The 17940-nt window shown below is 40.0% G+C and overlaps 1 protein-coding gene across 1 annotated transcript in view; it reads right to left on the reverse strand.

Moving 5' to 3' along the window:
• Positions 1–1128: 1128 nt before the first annotated feature.
• TAFA1 (TAFA chemokine like family member 1) overlaps positions 1129–17940 on the reverse strand; it is a 207806-nt gene continuing 190994 nt past the window's right edge. The window contains exons 4-5 of the mRNA XM_041425865.1: positions 5502–5626; positions 1129–1993 (exon numbers count right to left, since the gene is read on the reverse strand). Of these exons, the coding sequence (XP_041281799.1) occupies positions 1976–1993; positions 5502–5626 (143 nt within the window). The 3' untranslated portion in view covers positions 1129–1975. The remainder of the gene's footprint in view (positions 1994–5501; positions 5627–17940) is intronic.

The raw sequence follows: 17940 nt of genomic DNA on the forward strand, positions 1-17940 counted from the left end.
GGGGATATTAGAAGTATTTGGAAACAGCTTATCCATTTCCACTGTGAGCACTGGGAAAAGCTCAGCATGGAAAGCCAGCATGGAATGTGGCGTGACACGTCAGGTAGCTGCTTTTAACTACACTGTAATTACAGTGACAATTTCTGCCTCTTGAAGCATCGGGATTGAAGTGGTTACCCTGAAGGAGAAAGAAGCTCAGTGGGAGAATTTCAACCAAATCTAGGATGGGAAGTGCAGCACTTCCTCTGCATTGGATTAAAAGTGATCAGCATGGCCAAAGGCATCCTGTGAGAGACAGGTAAGCAGGCTGAAAAGAAATTGGAAATATTTAAGGAATGAAGCTGGACTGAACAGAACTAGTTTTACAATTCCCTATTCCTCCTTGATTTGTTAGCATTAGGCAGACTGAAGGGTAGATTGTGCAGATTTATGCGTGACAGCAAGACACTTTTCCACACCAATAAACCCCCTGAAATTAATTGGACCGCTCACAAAAGTGCCTGGGAATGTGAACTAGGCTCGCACATTGCAGCCCTCAGATTTGATCTTTCTTCAGCAATGCCAGGGCCAGACTGCCTGGTGAACAGCTACAGCTCAGTCAGAAATGGCAGTTCAGCAGTGACTGGGTCAAGGTCTCTGTGGACACGTCCTTGCTGAGGAGCATCTCAGCTCACCACAGCAAGAAACAGATTGAAAATAAACTGAAGGGAACTATTCTGAAAGTGAAGGGATCAGCCACAAGTTTGTGCTTGCCACAAACTGCTGGGCATTTGCTATTGCCATGGAATTGCTTATTGTGAATGCTTTTAGCTGGTGGCAAATGTTGTAATGAGAATTAGCCTGGCCTGCAATGAGGGAAACTTAAATTTAGGTAGTTCTTCCATGTGTGCTGTAGCACACAGCCAGGTGTCCACAGAGGCATGCTTAAGCTGAGGTGCCTGTTCACCAATTGCAAATGGGCTCCTGAAACACCAAACCATATAAAAACTCCCCTCACGTGCCAGTCTGGAAAGAAGTAGCTTTGTTGTTGTTTCAAAGAATTAGTGAGCCAACAATGCAAAGCTTTGGAGGTGGTTACTGGGTTTTTACTGGAGTCTCTAGGAGCTATACAAAGTCTGAAGACATTGTACGTACAGTACATCTTTAATAAGAAGGGAGCTCACAGTCTACCAAACTCTGCCAAATAAACTTTTAATACATACTGTACTTCACTCAGTAGTTGTCCATCTCTTCTTCATGGAATATCTAACAGCTCTAAAAATATTTTCTTGGAGGAGGATAGAATTATCATTGTTATATATCAATCAAGTATGGTTAATGAAGCAAAGCCAGCATGCTAGTATTGCACAAGGGGAAAAGCCTCCAGAACACAAAGTGGAACAACAAATGCCCTCAGAATTCTGCCAAAGGGAACAGGAAGCTCTGGATGCTGCATCGGTAGGATTCGTGTAGCTCTTAGGCGTCCTTGTACCACAGCAGGTTTGCTTTGCCTCTTCACTGCCACATTTCTCTCTCAAACAGGTAGGGAACTTCCAGACCATTGCAAAAAAGGAAAAAAAAAATACAGCAGCTGCAGCAAAGTGTGGTACTATTCAATTTCTTGAAGAGTGAGGCTTTTATTTCAAAATATCATATATTAATATATATATATTTCTATATATATATACTTTAACTGGTATAAAGTAAATTGTAGATCCAAACTTATACTGTTGCCTGTACTTTGCAATCTCAGAAACTTTAGCAAAGGAACCACTTGCTTCATTTTTTATTTTCAGCTGTTAAAAATCAGGGCCGTTATTTCCACCGAATCCTTTCTTTCACACAGTAAAGCCACTGTTGTTTTCTGGTAAACAGTCAAAGTGCAAATAAGAAATCCATTTGGCTTGTAAATGCTGAGATGGTTTTAAATTTTCAATACTTTGTCCTCATAAATCAGCAGGGCTTTCACTGTCTCCGTGCAGACGTGGGCGCTCTGTTAAGTCCTTGGGTGGATCTGCAGTGAGAAAATGGGAAAGAGTCAGTTATGCATAATATGTTAGTTTTTAAATATAGTCTTTTGGAAAAGAAAGACCCAGGCTCTGTGGGATACAGCTGATTGATATAGCTGAGTTTAAATGCAATACTAGAGGGGTGTGTGTCTTTTAGCGCTGCAGGGGGGTAAAAATATGCAAGAGACAGATCCTGAGCAAGATCCTGCCTCTGCCTTGGGAGATTTTAAATGTGCATTAACCACCTGGGCTGGTGGTGCTGGACATCACAGAATGTCTTGGTTTGGCAGGGATACCTTTCACTACCCAGGTTGCTCCAAGCTCCATCCAACCTGGCCTTGGACCCTTCCAGGGGTGAGGCAGCCACAGCTTCTCTGGGCACCCTGTGCCAGGGCCTCACCACCCTTACAGGGAAGAATTCATTCCTAATATCCAATCTAAATCTGCTGTCAGTCTGAAGGATTGTCCCTGGTGCTGTCCCCTAATGCTCTTATAAAGAGCCTCTCTCCATCTTCCTTGTAGGAGCCCTTCAAGCAAGAAGGACAAGCCAGGACAGCTTTGGGCCTGGGGCTGTGCTCACCCTCCCCTTCCCAGAGTGATTCCAGTGACTTCCGCTGGACAAGACAGGCATAAAAATGGTAGACATCAATTTAAACCAATTCAAACCAAGGGATTAAATTAACATTGAAACTGCTCCAAAAATTGAAAGACAATATTATTTCCTTCCAGTGTTTGTCACCTGCCTGACCGTCAATAGAAAACAAATCAATTTAAGGAAGTTGTGAGCTTTAGAACTTTGGCTTTAAAAACTTAATTAGTGAGTTACGCTAAAGGGCTAAACACAGAAATAAATGCATTAAAAGGAAACAATGAAGAATATGCTGGTAAAGACTTCACTGAGTCTGTTGTCCACCTCTTTCTGACACTGATCAATATTAATCACATGTGAGACCCAACTGAAGATATGCACTAGCATTAGAAAATGATACATGGTATATATTGAAAATGGTATATATTGTCCATGATATATATCCATGTATTCATAAATAAATAAACAAATATATAAAACATACACATATGCAATATGTGTGATTTACTGTGGGTGTACTAATGGGTATCTTAATCCCAAGAGTCATAAATGGGAATGTTTTCCTTGGCAGGACAGCAGCTAACGTAAATGTATTTAGTGTAAGGAAAAGCCTTCATTAAAACAGTTTACAGCCTATGGAGACTGGCTGTAGCCTTCTGCCTAATCACCACAGAGAGAGCTGGAATGATGACTGATTTGTCTTATTTCTTCTGCTTTCTTAATGTCCTTAACTACCCAAATTAGACACACATGGCCCAGTCTTGGAACCTGGATTGTGGTCAGGGCGGATTACATTGTAATCTTGTTCTCTGCTGCTGTCTGAAATGGCAAAACAAAGAAAAAAAGTAAAAAAAAAAGCCTGTTTCGGGATCTGATTGCTTCCATTATTTTATATTTATGTTGCTAGAGTTGACACAGTGGTACGGATTGGAGCAAAGTTCCAGGGACTAAGAAGTAGAATTTCTTCTCAGAAAATGCAAGAGACAGTTGCTGAGCACATCATGTCACGTTGCCTTTGTCAATTGGGTTCTGTAATGATATTTTAAAGCAACAAAGCAAAATTCTACTGGAAGCAGTACCATAAGGTACTCCCCTCACAAGCTAATTAAAATAACTCCTGTGGGTAAATGAAGAAATATTTTTTCAGTTATGAGCACTCACTCTGCAAGTATTTAATTCAAATGAAATACAATAATGCATACTGAATAGATTGGACCATACATCTGCATATTAATGAAGCTCCTAAATTTCTAGCAATCACTTCTATCGCCTTAAACTAGTTTACATGATGAGGACTGGGGGAGTTAAGAGAAGGACAGCTTCACTGAGGAAAGAAAATGCAATTCCTCAATTATATAACTTGTAGACAGATTGCAGAAGGGCTGAATTATTGTATAAGATACTTCATGTTGCTTCTCAGTTCTTCTACATCACTTTCTTCCATTTTAACCCCCCACTTTCCTCACTGGAAAGGACACGTAGCGAGTTTGTGGTCTGGGATTTTTTAATTTCACTGCAAGACACGTTTATTAGCAAACAGCCTTCCAGTGGTGCTGCAGGGGAAGAGATCAGCTGTGGGCACAGAGAGATTTGCAGGAATAGCACCACAGAAAGAAACTGAGTCAGGGAACCCCAGTTCCCTCAATCCTTCCTCCTTTTCTCTGGGAGGTGACAAAAAGATCATATGGATCTTGTTTTTGGGGGCCACTTACTGCTTCCTACAAAGAAAACCTCCTAAGGTTTTCTCAGTAGGTCTCCCGATCATTTAATGTGTTGGTGTGACAGAAGGCTCTGCTCCAGAAATGAGGGTTGGAATTCAAATAATTCATCCTGGGGTAGGTCCTATGGAGGGAAAGAAAGGATTCAGGTGCCATGGGGATCAATTAGGGTAAAATCTCCTCCTTCAACAGGAGGGCTAGAAGACATGAAAAATGACTAATGTTAGGATTGGAGAGAAAGTAAAAAGTCAGGAAATTACAACACTGTGCTGCACATTCCTGTGAATTAGCAGCTGGACATGAGTATGTAGAATTTCTTATCAAACAGGGAAAAAAAATCTTGAAAAGTTGCTCTTTTTAATTTAGCAGGTTTCAAAAGCCATTTTCCAATTCACAGAAAACTGAAAATCTATATATTTAAAAAAGCATTTTGAGTTGACAACCATGTAATTTTCTCAGAAAAAAATTCAATTGTGATATGAAAATTAGTTAATTAAAATTTTTGAATACAGGTGTAGGTGACAGTTTAAAGACAATGATTGTGAAACAATCACACAATGCAAGAGAAAAGCTACAGTCTACTTCTGAGAAACACTTTTATTCCCAAGGTAATCTCACAGTGGCAGTTTAGGCAGCTCATTCACATGCTCTCTCTGCCTTTTCCTGCCCAGTGTGGTGAAAGCTGTTTTCACCTCTTGGCCTGTGCTACCTGAACCTGCAGCATCTCAAGAGCCTGGCACTAATGAGATCATGGGGTGGAGCTGCTCTGAAGTGAAGCAGTGCAAACAGAGAGCTGAGTCCTCTGCTGCAAAGCACTTGTACAGCTGCTAATCCAGATGTGGCCAGGAACAGCCAAGGAATGGATACAGGATCCAGCAGACCCCTCTGAGCTAATGTTCTTCCCTTTAGCCACCAGAAAGGGATTCAGTGATGTGCATCAGGGGTATTTTGAGGTGACAGTCTCTGTAGGAAAGTGACCTGGCCATTCAGCAGCTCCAACCTGCTGATTACCAAGCCTGGACCCAGCTGACCAGCTTGATCCATCTGAATTTTCACCCAGTTATGGCCAGAAGCACTGGGTGATCAGGACAGTGGTCTTTACGACTTTTACAGCAGGCATGATGATGGAAAAGACATGGGTGAGCAGTCATTAGTGATTCCCTTTCCTTTTAAGACCTCCTGGGTGCAGACAGAAAGGAGACTTACTCTGGTGGTCTTGATTTTATTGCCAGTTGCACACATCCATCCAGAATTATCAGGCAATGTCTTACATTCCTCTCCTTCTAGGCAGGGCTCCATCTCACACCACCATTTCCCAATCACTATAGAAGCTAAAAGAGAAAAGACAACGTTCACAACTATGTTACAATGACCAAATCTAATTAAATGATATCTCAAGGGTCTAACACTACAGTTAAAAGGCAGAGTGCCCCTTCAACTGGAGTTTAGCTGTAAGGATTTCATATTTAATTACTTGTTTGGCATCCTATATTGCCTAAGACAGTGCACTGCTTGCCACAGCCTCCTCACACAGGAGATCTTGTCTGCTCCCATGCTGTGGCTGCAGGGAATGCTGTGATGGCAGCAATTCTGCTGCAGACCAAAGGAGCATCCATCCTAACAGCCCCTCTCCCTCAGTGCCCATCTGATTTTCACAGACGTGTACAAGAACAAGGCAAGTCTGAAGAGATTGTCCTCAGAATATTCTCCAGGTCTTCAGGACTTCTGGTTCAGTGTACTCCACATAAAATTATGTCTGCTTTGCTTTCAGGACCTACAGCTGGATTTTTTTTTTTTTACTACAAATCTGTGCAGAATTATTTGAACCCATGGAGAATTTTGGCTTTCCCCATATGCCATCACAGGGAGCACCACAACTAGAAACAAAGGGTAAGGTAACCTGAACAGCAGCAGAAGCTGTTTGTTGAAACACAATTATTAATTTTATAGAAACCATATTATCTCTAAAAGTAACTTTTAATTTCCAACTATTTAACACTGTAAATAATAGCAGTGTTTGGACCCAGTTGTTTGAATTAAATTGGCACATGTTTACAACCTTGAATGTACCTTAATGAAGTTTCTTGCCTGGGAATTGGTATCTGACTATATCCTTAGCTGTATCTTAATGACATTTTTTGTCTGGGGATTTTGATAAACTTTAGCTAACCTTGCAAGTGTGACGAGCTGGCTCATGAGTGGCTCTTTCTGTGGCTTGCTTTCTCTGGCAAGAATTAATTTCATGGTTGCACTCAGGAAGCCTGTCAAAGCTTTCTGCACAGTCACTAAAAGAGAGATGCTTAACCCGTTCATATCATCCCCCACAGCTGCTTCAAGCTCACAAAATACCTTTGAAGCAGCTGTCTACCTTATACATATATAAATTAATATATATACACACCAGCTGACTGGCATTCAGCTTTGGAAAATGCCCTGTTGTGCACTGATTTCAGGACATTACAGAGCTCATAATTAAATTCTTGAATATAAAATTGAATAGTTCAGTTTGAGGGGCCCTACAATGATCATATAGCTCTCAGTGTTGTCTTTCCTGGTTCTTCCCACAGCTTGTATCTGATTTTTATCATATAATATATCATTTCTCCATATATACAAGACACAAAAAAAGCCCTTTACACCTGTGCTGGCAAGGCAGTTTAATGATGCTGTTCACACACCTGTTCCAGAAGGGTATCATTAATGCTGCTAACAGCAGAGAAAAAAGATCTCTCTCTTTGCTATGCATGAAAAGGCAAGAGAGCTGAATCTGTCTCTAATAATAGACTGTGCAGTGGGCAAACTGAAAAACCATATCCTGCTAAATACTGGCCTTCACAGCAATCATTGGAGCAGAGCATCCTCAGGATGCGTGAGAAGAATCCTGTGACACGGAATCAAAAGTGATGATCATGATTATTTACTAGGAGCAGTGCTGTAGCATTAAATAACCACAGAGAAGGATCCTACAGTGCAAGGTACTAAAACCCACAACCTGAACACCCTGGCCTGGAGAGTTTACCATGTAAAACAGAGATTTGAGGTGAATCCAGACTGAGAGGCAGCCTGGAGAAGCAATGCTGCTCATAGCAATTTAAATGATCTCACTACTTTTTAATGTTTTTAAATACAGCCCAAGCATTCAGATCATGACCTTGAAGAATAATCAAATGCAAAGTCAGTGCAGAAGTTGAATGGCAATGGACTCATGTAGTGGTGTATTGGTTTTGGTATACAGATACATGTTATTATTGATTTATGATCACAGTGCAATTACAGCCAAGTGCCCATCAGTGAGCACCCTCACCCGGACTGAAGACCAGGCTCCTTTTATAACAGGGGAAACTAATAGGAGATATTTGCAGATGAAAAGATCCTCTTTGCTTCTAATTTGTATGCAGGCAAAATCCTTTGTAAGTCTGAAGCACTTCAAAGCTCACTGTGGTCTAGTCCTCAGCCCCTTACCATGGCAGGGGCATCCAAAACCCAAAAAAATTACTTTCTTTGAATCTTGTGTTTATAGGTTTTCTCTTCTATTAAGAGCCCTTTTATCCTTAGTACCAGTTGTCTTTCTTGGGTACTGCTGATCCTTTGAGTTCTCCTTGATTTCAAAGTTTTACACCTCCAGCTCTGTTCAAAGAGGGAGGAAAACCCTTTAAAATGGATCACAGTTTGCAGCATTTGAGATTGGGCCCACCTGTAGGACGGAGCTTCTCTATGTTTAGGTTATGTCACTTTGAGATGAGCTGAAGCAGTTGGGTCAAATTGCTCAAATTAAGATGCTCCCCCCAGGATGGTTTTTATTCAAGAACTCCCAGATCCAGAGGAACCTGAGCTTCTCAGCGAGCCAAACCACTCATCCTGGGTGAGAATTGGAGATCCCTGTTAATCACCAGGCAGCACAGGCTGTGAGTGCTCACATCATGCTGAATTAGGCACCTGCAGCATTCTGGAGTGCTTCTCTTTGTGCTCTTCTCCCTGTCTGGGGAATACACGAAGCACAGGAGCTTCTCCATGCAAGGCTGAATTGACTGAAACAGATCCCTCTGCCATGGGGAAAGGAAAAGGACATGAACAGAAGAGTTTTGACTGCGCCTGCTTTGCTTGTGTTTTGTTTCAATGCTTTTTTTTTTTTTTTTTTTTTTTTTTTTTTTTTTTCTCATCACCTTCTAGGTTAAATAAGGGATTGTTTATATCTCAACTATTTTCAAGAAAAATAGTTAATATAAATAGAAAATTAAATATTCCTTTTAAAGAATATTTAACTCTTAACATATCACCAATGGAGCTGGGGAAAAAAAGCAACTTTATTCAGGAAATTCTCGAGGTTTATTTTTCAGCCTAAATCACGCTTTTCTAAAATCTTTGTTTGCAAAGCCATGTAATAATTTTTATCAAAATATTTAACTTTTGATGTATTTAGTCTGCATGGATTAACACACACAAAAAGCATTTGGTTGAAATGGCATTTGCAAATCATGGGCTCCAAACAAATAAACTACAAATAAGAAATCTGAAGATGAGATAGAATACAGGGGAAAAGCAATAGAATAGCTTATATTTTCTCATGTTTACACAATTCTATTGCATTTTAAAATACAATTGTTCCCAAAAATAATGCCCAAAGCCTTAGGTGGCTGCAGGGCACTGCCAGATGAGCTTGGATTCAGTGGGATTCTGCCTTCAAAGTTCATGAGAACCTTTGGAGGTTGCACAAGGGTAGTGACAGTGCTCTGATTTGCTCCTGTGCATCATCTGGAGCACAAAGTTTTGATGTATGAAGGCAGCTGGCTGGGGAAAAGTTTCCCCTTGAATTTCAGCATCAAAGTATTCTATTAAGGAGCAGTGGAAATGCAGTGAACACCTTCATATACCTTCACCTAAAAGATCAAATCAACATGGAAACATTAATTGTTCAATCATCCTCCTCTTGAGTCAAACAAAGTTTGGAAAAAATACACAATCCAATTGATTAAAGATGCCTGTTGAAACTCCTGAATTTATTATGTTTCACATTTCTCAGTCTTCGAGTTCTTGCATTAAACTGAAGCTACTCAGTTCCTCAAAACCATTTCACAGGTGATTAACAGGACATGGAGAGAGAAAATGTGACACACAGCCCAGACACTCACAGGCAATTGCTACTGTCGTTTTTGCTACTCCTGTCTGTAGAGAAAATGCAGATTCTTTCTGTTTTGTTTTGCAGATAAAATTCTCCTTAACTTTTCTGCATTTGTATTTAGGAAATGGCTTTAACAATATGACAGAGTCTATATGGCAAAAAGTATAAAGACATTATATTTAACAATGTAACAATAAGACCATCCTCACAGAGCAACAGATAACTTTAATTCATGTTTATGGAATACCCTGAAATATGAAAACAGAGCAAAGTATCATCATGCATTTTTCAACAGTTTAAAGGGAACATGCTATGTATTAAAATGTTCCAAAATTGCTTCTGCAGTTGCATTATAAAGCCACAGCAGCTCTCATTTTGCCTGTGATAAAGTGGGCATGTTTTGTTTATACAGAAATAGAATACAAAGGAATGCAGATATTAGATCGTGGTTCCTCCTGGTCATGGGTATCATGTTACTGCAAGGAATAAGAAGCTCATTTTCAAAGCCAGTATGACACTCATTGCAGGATGGGAAAGTTTTCCCTGTAAGTACAGAGCATCCCGTTTTAATCTCGTTTCCACCAGTGAAGATTGATATAAATAAAATTTAAATAGAGAACACATTTCACAGATGTCAGAAGTGAAAAAGACTTTGTCAGCTTAATGAAAAGATATCAATTTTCTCCACTTTATCCAATATATTGTGAGTCATTTTCTAAATGGATTAGATTAAAGGAAAGTTCAAACTCCCTGTGAGAGATTCTTGCACTGATGGAGATTTTGGCAATAGCAACAGCACAGAGGTGGGTAAAAATCTTTCAAGTAGTTTGTCTTTTTTTTTTTTCAGAAAAGATATAAACTAGAATGGTAAAAACTGTAACCCTGTGCTCACCTATTCCTTATACAACAAAATCTCAGAGAATTGAATGAGACATGCAGTTTCTCTTAGTTTATTGGGATGTCACGGGGAGCAGAATGAATTACAGGGGTGGGAACACACTTTCTGGGAGGATAAGAAAACTGGACTGAAAGAAAGTGTCATCTGAAGGGTTATGTATTTCATAAACAGACTGAGATAGCAGCCACTCTGGGAGCTGTAGAGAAGAAATCTGATAAGTTATAGAATACCAATCCAAAACAAAAGATTTCAGGTTGAATATTGCTATCTGGGAGAAAAGCAGGATGTTTCCTACAGGGAGTCCAAACTATCACACTCTGCTTTAATTCAATCTTACTCAATTTTAGAAGTATCAATCTAATGCTCCTGCAGTGCAATGCTTCACAGACTTTGATAACAGACCTCTCATAGCTCTGGGAAAATGGACATTTCTCCTGTTTAAAATACAAGCACAGTGCAATCAGTCTAGCAAGTGGTGTCTTACATCTATAATTGCCTCAAATTCAGTCTTGCTGAGTTAATTTAGTATTTTTTAATTGCAGTAAACATTAAAAAGACATCAGCATCCTAAACTTATTCTTTTTCTTTTTTTTTGAACACGCTGATCTTTGTGATATTCTCCAAGCTTTTAAAAAGTGTTCTATCAATTCACTGATAGAATTGAAGAATTGAAGTTTTAATTTTTTTTTCCATTCAGAATTCCTGATTCTCCATTGCAAAATATTCAGCAGCTAGAATAAGGTATTTAAGAGTAAGAGATAAGTAAGAGTGTATTGCATGTCTGAACAATGCTGTGGGCTGCACCATTAAATATGAAAGGGTAGATTAGATGCAAAGAATCCATGAACAATTTCCTTTTAAAATCTGCATAAGCCAGCAAATAAGGGTGCTAATTTGACAGCATGGGAAGACTCACTAGTGAAAAACCACTTACATTGCCATCTCCTAGCAGCCAACACACTGCTATTAAATTAGGAAATTAGTAAATTAGGAAAAAATGACATCAACATGTTGTGTGCTTCCCTTGTAACAATGTGACCAACAGAGGTGGTGGTGGCTAATGGCCTGAGGAGCAGACACTCTCAAGGTTTGTTTAATCCCAGCTTTGATTCTCACTTTCTCTATTCCTACAGGTAAATCATCTCCTTGCAATACCAGTTTGCCATTTGCAATTTTATTTACTTAGAGGATGAGTTATTCTTGCTGTGGATGTTGCCCTCTGTCTCTTCTGCCCTGCTGAACTTTAACACTGAATTGCAGCAGTTTGGGAGTGACATTTTTTCTCCAGTGGTACAACTCGAAGAATGGGTTTCTCAGTTACCATGAAAATAAATTGTAACATTAAAATTACGTGAAGTGCTGCCAGAAAGTCCTTAAGCACATTCCTGCCTTTAAGCTGAATGGAGATGGTCTGTTAAGGAGCAAATTTCACACAAAAAAGCTTCGATTTTGCCAAGGAATTTCTTGCCCTCAATGCTGTTCAGGTTGGGAGCATCAACTGCTGCAGCTTTGTCATTTTTCCATGTCCTTTTCTTTGCACCTCTGGAAAAAACTGCTGCTTGGACATGTGGCCAAGGGGCTTCCACAGCTGAAGTGGGACCAGGATTCCTCATGGGCAGCACCTTCATGGCAAGTCAATGTGTTTCTTCACTTCCCTGAGTCCAGGGACAGCAGCAGCCATGTCCTCTGGGCACCTGTAAAGTGTGCCCAGCTGTCCAGAGGTAAAACACTGATTTGTTAGTAAGGCACACACATAAAGCACCCAGACTTTAAGGAGAACTGTACAATTTGCATAACCATTTGCTGAGTTGGGAAGGTCTCAGCAGCAATGACAAGGAAAAAAAATCAAAATGTTCCTCAGCCGCTCACGGTTCAACTAGTGAGATCTTTTCAAAGTCTGGGGTTTTAGGAAATACAAAAATGAAGCCAGCAAGAAGCTGTCAGCTGGGAGGCCTCTTGTGGCACTCCTTCAGGAGATGCCAGTGGGTCCCAGGCCAGTTGTGCTGGCAGCTGGCTCTCAACCCTGTTCCCATTGGATAATCCTGTACTCAAAAAGTGTGGTAGGCTTTTTTAAGCTGTAATTATTCCACATTCCACTGAACTCAGACATGACTAAAGCTTGACACTTTTTCTCTGAAAGTCATGGATCATAGTTGATATTCTAACAGAAGCCTCAGCACATTATCTATCAGGAAACTTGATTTCTGCAAAGGAAAGGCAGAGCAAGCCTCAACAAAACAGATTTTTGCAGATATCTGTGGCAGAGAGAAAGGACATGAAATGATAAAATAAATCATGTATGATAAACTTGTCTCCCCAAAAGTGCATAGTTATTCTATGACCTTCCAGAGTGCTAGAACACACTCATATTTTTTCTTGGAATTTCCTAAATTGTTGCAAGCAACATACATCCAAGGCAAGCATCAAACTGCCAACTTTGTTTCTAGTTTTAGGTGTGTGAGTTTATTGGTGATTGACACAACCTCTCTGCAAAGTGAGTGGGGCATTTGAGAGCAGCCTGCTGGCACTAATGAGTGCTAATGAGGCTGATGAGAACATGAAACCCAGCATTCAGGGAGCTGATGGGAATGCAGGTGACTGAGGACCCCCTCCCAACCTGTCTGGGGTTCTTTCATAGGTTAGGGAATATTGCTGCTATTTATTACTAAAGTTTGGAACTGAATCCACTCTTCCCTACAGAACAGGCTGACAGCAGGCTGCTAAAGTATTTGTGCAATGAAGCAATGTTATTTATACCCTCTATGAATGGCTTCAGATAACCCAGTGAGAGTTTAATCTTATTGTTCTGTATTTAATGAAATGCCAATGAAATGCAACATATTTATACATATTTGGAAAGACAATGAGAAACTACCTATAAATATGCACAGACATGTTTCTGACCAGAGCTGAGGACTAGTGTGCCATCAAAGAATTATCTCTCCATGCAATGGTAATTTTTCAGGAATAATAATTCATTAATAAAGTAAAATGAACAAGCTGAAATGCAGAGAGAGAAGTGCCAGGCAGTGAGATGAAGATTAGGTGGGTGCACAAAGGTTTGTGGGTGGCCCTGGAGTGCTATTCCGCCAGTGGCTGCTGGGACCCTAAATCACACACACACATATATGTATATATGTAAATCAACAATCTGTGTTTAGTGTGTGATCCAACAGTTACTGGAGAAGCAGGGGAAAAAACCCTCAGTTTTTGCAGAATTCAGCCCAAATCTGGTGTCTGTAAGAGCTGCCATTTGCTCAAACATGAGCTCCTGTGCTGCTGGTGTTGGGTTTGGGGATGTGGAAGGGAAAAGCTGCGAAATGGGCTCGGGAGGGTGAAAGTCTATTGTGAAATTTTGACTGAATGAGGTGCCAGAATCACAGCCTAGCAGCAAAGCACTCTATGAAAGAACACTGAAAATGAATAAATTATATAACTGTAATGCATTTATAAGGCATAACAAAGCATGCATAATATATTGGAGGGTTATCAGCTATGAAGTTAAATTGTGGTGTACCACTTGGGTATAAATTGTGTTTTACCAAATACACATTACCAGAAAAACTCTTGTTAACAGAGAAGATTCCTGTAAATATAAATATATATAGAAAATTCCTCCATCAAATCTACAGAAATTAATAGGGTATAATGTGATTATGTGTCATTAGCCAATGAAAAGCACCTTTTTTTGTTAGGTTGTTCGGTTGTTTTTGGGGGTTTTTTTGGGTATGTTTTCCAGTGAAAAATGATTTTTGCTTTGGCTTTCTTTTTGAAATGCTAGCTATTATATTGTCCCTGTCTTCCTCTGTGAAAAATACTAAGTTCTCTATGTTTTAAAGGCCCTGCACAGGGTGCCCAGAGCAGCTGTGGCTGCCCCTGGATCCCTGGAAGTGTCCAAGGCCAGGATGGACAGGGCTTGGAGCACCCTGGGTTAGTGGAAGATATCCCTGCCCATGGCAGGGGGTGGAGTGAGATGGGCTTTAAAGGTCCCCTCCAACCCAAACCATTCTATGATTCTGTATTTCTCTTAAAATCTGGACGTCAAAGAATTTTTGGGAAAAGAGACTGCTAAGAGGTGTGAAGTACATGAAGCCATCTGCTATTGTCCCCTTAAAAAGGATGGAAAGAGGAAAATAATCAGACCTGGAAGATTCCAGGAGCAAAATCCCAGGGCAGGGTGGGAGCAGCCCTTTGCTGGTGTCTGTACCCACCAGATATTTCAGTCCAGCTACAGAAATTTGTTTATTCAGCTCTCCACCAACCCAAGCCCACCCTGCACGGGGTCAGGTGCCCTGTGCTCTCATTGCAGGGATGATTCCACTTGAAAGGAAAACCAAGGGAGGTTTTATTCTTCTGATGATGGCACTCTGAACTTGCTGCTGGTGTTTGCTGCTTTATACATAGTGGTACTGGAAGGCAGAGCCTACAAAATTCCGGAGGAAGTGGATTAGTTAACTTGCAATTATCCCTGCTGGGAAAAGACAATAAGGTCCAAATTCTCTTCCATGAACTGGGAATTGCTGTGGAATTAATAACACACCTTTAGAGCACCATATCTCTACAGTCCAGAGGAGCACATTTTAAAATCTGTGTGTTTTCAAAGGTCAAGTTAAATGAGCCAACTGGAACTACACAAGGTAATTACTGATTTATTAAAGGTGTTGTATTCATTCAGCTATCTTTGTTCTGTGATGTAAAACAAGTCTAATTTTGTTTCAGAGATTAAAGGAACATTTGTTTTTTGTAAACAAATCCCTAGCTGCTATTACAAATTACATCATGCATAATCTTGACATGATAGATTGGGAGATATTTCAGTGCAACAATGCCAGTGCAACTGGAACAAGAACTGCGAGAATGAACAAAAATTGATGAATTGAGTACATGATATTTTGTATTTCATATCATAGCTTGATTACTGCTTCAATATGCATGGAATAAGAAAAGTAACTCAATTATAAAAGCTTATCAGCAAGCCTCACAAACAGTGAAATTCAAGTCTGGATATTAAACTGACCTTAACTGACAAGCTTTCCTTTGAAATTATGTCTTCCTTCAGTGCTCATAATGCTTATTTACTCTGAGACTTTTACAGAGCTGAGAACTCTTTTAATGGGCACTTGAAATTTCATGGCCATGCTGCTATTGGCACAGCTCATGTCTTTTTGCCTCTGTTCAGTTTAACTCTGTGTTGTATTATCTTAAAAGATTAAAACTCACTACCATTTACAGTGATATTTTTCCTCTCTTTTTTTAACCCTGGAAGAGACTCTGGATTTCACTTCTTCTAGGTAACTCTTTGCTATTAATAATTTATGCAATGACCTTACCCTGTTGACCTTAGAGTGAATAATCCCCAATTTATACAAAGATCCTTATTTCCATTGTAATGCACAAGATGTGCTCCTGAAAAATTAAGAGGGGGGAAGAACTGTGAGCCTCAGGCACCAGGTACTCCAGGAATCTCGTGCCCACTCTGCTCAGGTGATTCTCAACTATGAAACCCTAAGCTCTGTTCTCACCATTACAAAAGGGAGTTTGTTTTTCACAAACATCTGTCCTTGTTCTACTTGATCTCATTAGCGCTCATACAAAATGAATGTACGTGCAGCCTGAGCGTGCCCAGCGCGGGCTCTTCGCAATTAGGAGCACGAATTAGTGGAAAAGGTTTTGCAGAATGTGTTCAGCTTTGCCAGTTGCAAAATGTATGCAAGCAGGAGCCCTGTAAAGACAAATAGCTAAACAAAGACACTGGGAATTGCTACAGTTACCAGAAAAGGGAATAGAAAGCTTTAGATGAAATTTTATTATTTTATATTTTTTTTAATCTTTACAATACTCCCTTCCTGCATAATTTTAAAGCACTTTAAAACAAGGTTAAAATGGCTGGGTTTTCTTTAGAAATATTGATCTTCAAGAATACCTGATCAAATAGGAAAGATAATTGCCTAGTGAGCCTCCTAATTCTGGGCATTATGATGGAGCCCTTGGACTTAATATTTATAATTTTCTGCTTTAACAGTAATCATCAACAGAAGAGAAGGTAGATGAATGAAACAGCTCAGTGGAAAAGTGCTGGGAAAGTTATTAAGACTGGCTGTGTGCAACTGATCTGAGCTGCCATTGCTCAGAGAGCTGAGCCCATCTCTGCAAGTGCTCTGGGTTTATCAGCCATCACCTCAGACACTCTGAGGCCTGACAACAGGAGCATCTCCTGCTCCATCCTGCATGACCACAAACTGACTGAACCAAATTGTCATGGGATCCATGTGCCCACCTGGGGAGGCTCCTCAAACACAGCACAATGAAGAAAGAAGCACAGGGTGAAAGGGTTCAGCACCAGACATCTCTTTCTATTTAATCAATTTAATTATCCATTACCTAAATTCTGCTGAAGCACTTCTGTCCTGGCACCTGCCATTTATATATAACGTGCAATGTCACTGACAGCCAGACATCTCTTTCTATTTAATCAATTTAATTATCCATTACCTAAATTCTGCCGAAGCACTTCTGTTCTGGCACCTGCCATTTATAATGTGCAATGTCACTGACAGCCAGACATCACACAGAGAATGGAACCCAAAAATGGGAATGTCCACAAAGTGACTCTTACCCACCAGCACTGCAAAACTGAGAGCTCCAATAGGAGGCTTTCTTCCATCCAGAAAATAATTCCCAGAAAAAATTATCCAGAGAAGTTTCTGCTATTCTTCTGCTGCCTTGTTGAATATAATTTTAATTTTTCCATTTCATTTCATGTAAGAAATCCCTTTGCACTGCTCAGGCTGATCTGCCACACTCTCAGGGTTGATATTCCTTCCAGCACCACTTACAGTATGTTACTTCTCATTTGATCAATTGGTCTGTGTGAGTGATTTCCCCTTTCACTTGCTTCACCTGCCTCTCCTTGGCACCACTCCTTCCCCTTCTGTCAGTGATTCAGTCTCCACACCTGTGATCCCAAAGCTGAGGCTGGAAACTGATGGCTCCCCCAAAAAACACTGAGCACAGCTAAAGGAATGGTCCCATACTTGAATGCCACATTTAGTACAAATGTTGTTATCTCACTTTGACCTTTAGGTGCTGATTTTTATGTTTTTTGCTGCTACTTAGACAAATTTCTTCAATCCCAGACTTTGTGATGACAGGCAGCTGAAAAGGCTTTCTCACAAAAGGCAATCATCAGAGTTCTTTAATTTAGCTTTGAATGAAGGCAGAATACAATAATTTATTATGAGCACTTTTTGCATGGGCTTCCTCAAATATTTATAAATTCATCTAAATAATTAATACAGGAGTTTTAATAAACTGTTCCTATTCACAAAAGGAATGTAATTTGCAGAAAGGACAGTTCAGGTGCTAGGAAACATGGGTAGACCACATAAATTAAAAATAATGGTTTGCATCAAAAGTTTGTATGACCTTTTTACAACTTGTCTAAGGTTGCGTTCCTGGGATGAAAAAATGGTTCTATTGATCTGGATAAGCTGTGCACTACACAGGGTATTTTAGGGAGGGAAAAAGAGCAACTTTCTATTAACTTGGGGATTGTCAAGATCTAAGTTTATCCAAAGAAACAAAATATATTATGTTAACTATGACAGCATAAGTCTCCTTTTCTCTCC

Source organism: Onychostruthus taczanowskii, unplaced genomic scaffold (assembly GCF_017590055.1).
Source record: "Onychostruthus taczanowskii isolate IOZ18803 unplaced genomic scaffold, ASM1759005v1 scaffold9, whole genome shotgun sequence".
Classification (NCBI taxonomy): Eukaryota; Metazoa; Chordata; class Aves; order Passeriformes; family Passeridae; genus Onychostruthus; species Onychostruthus taczanowskii.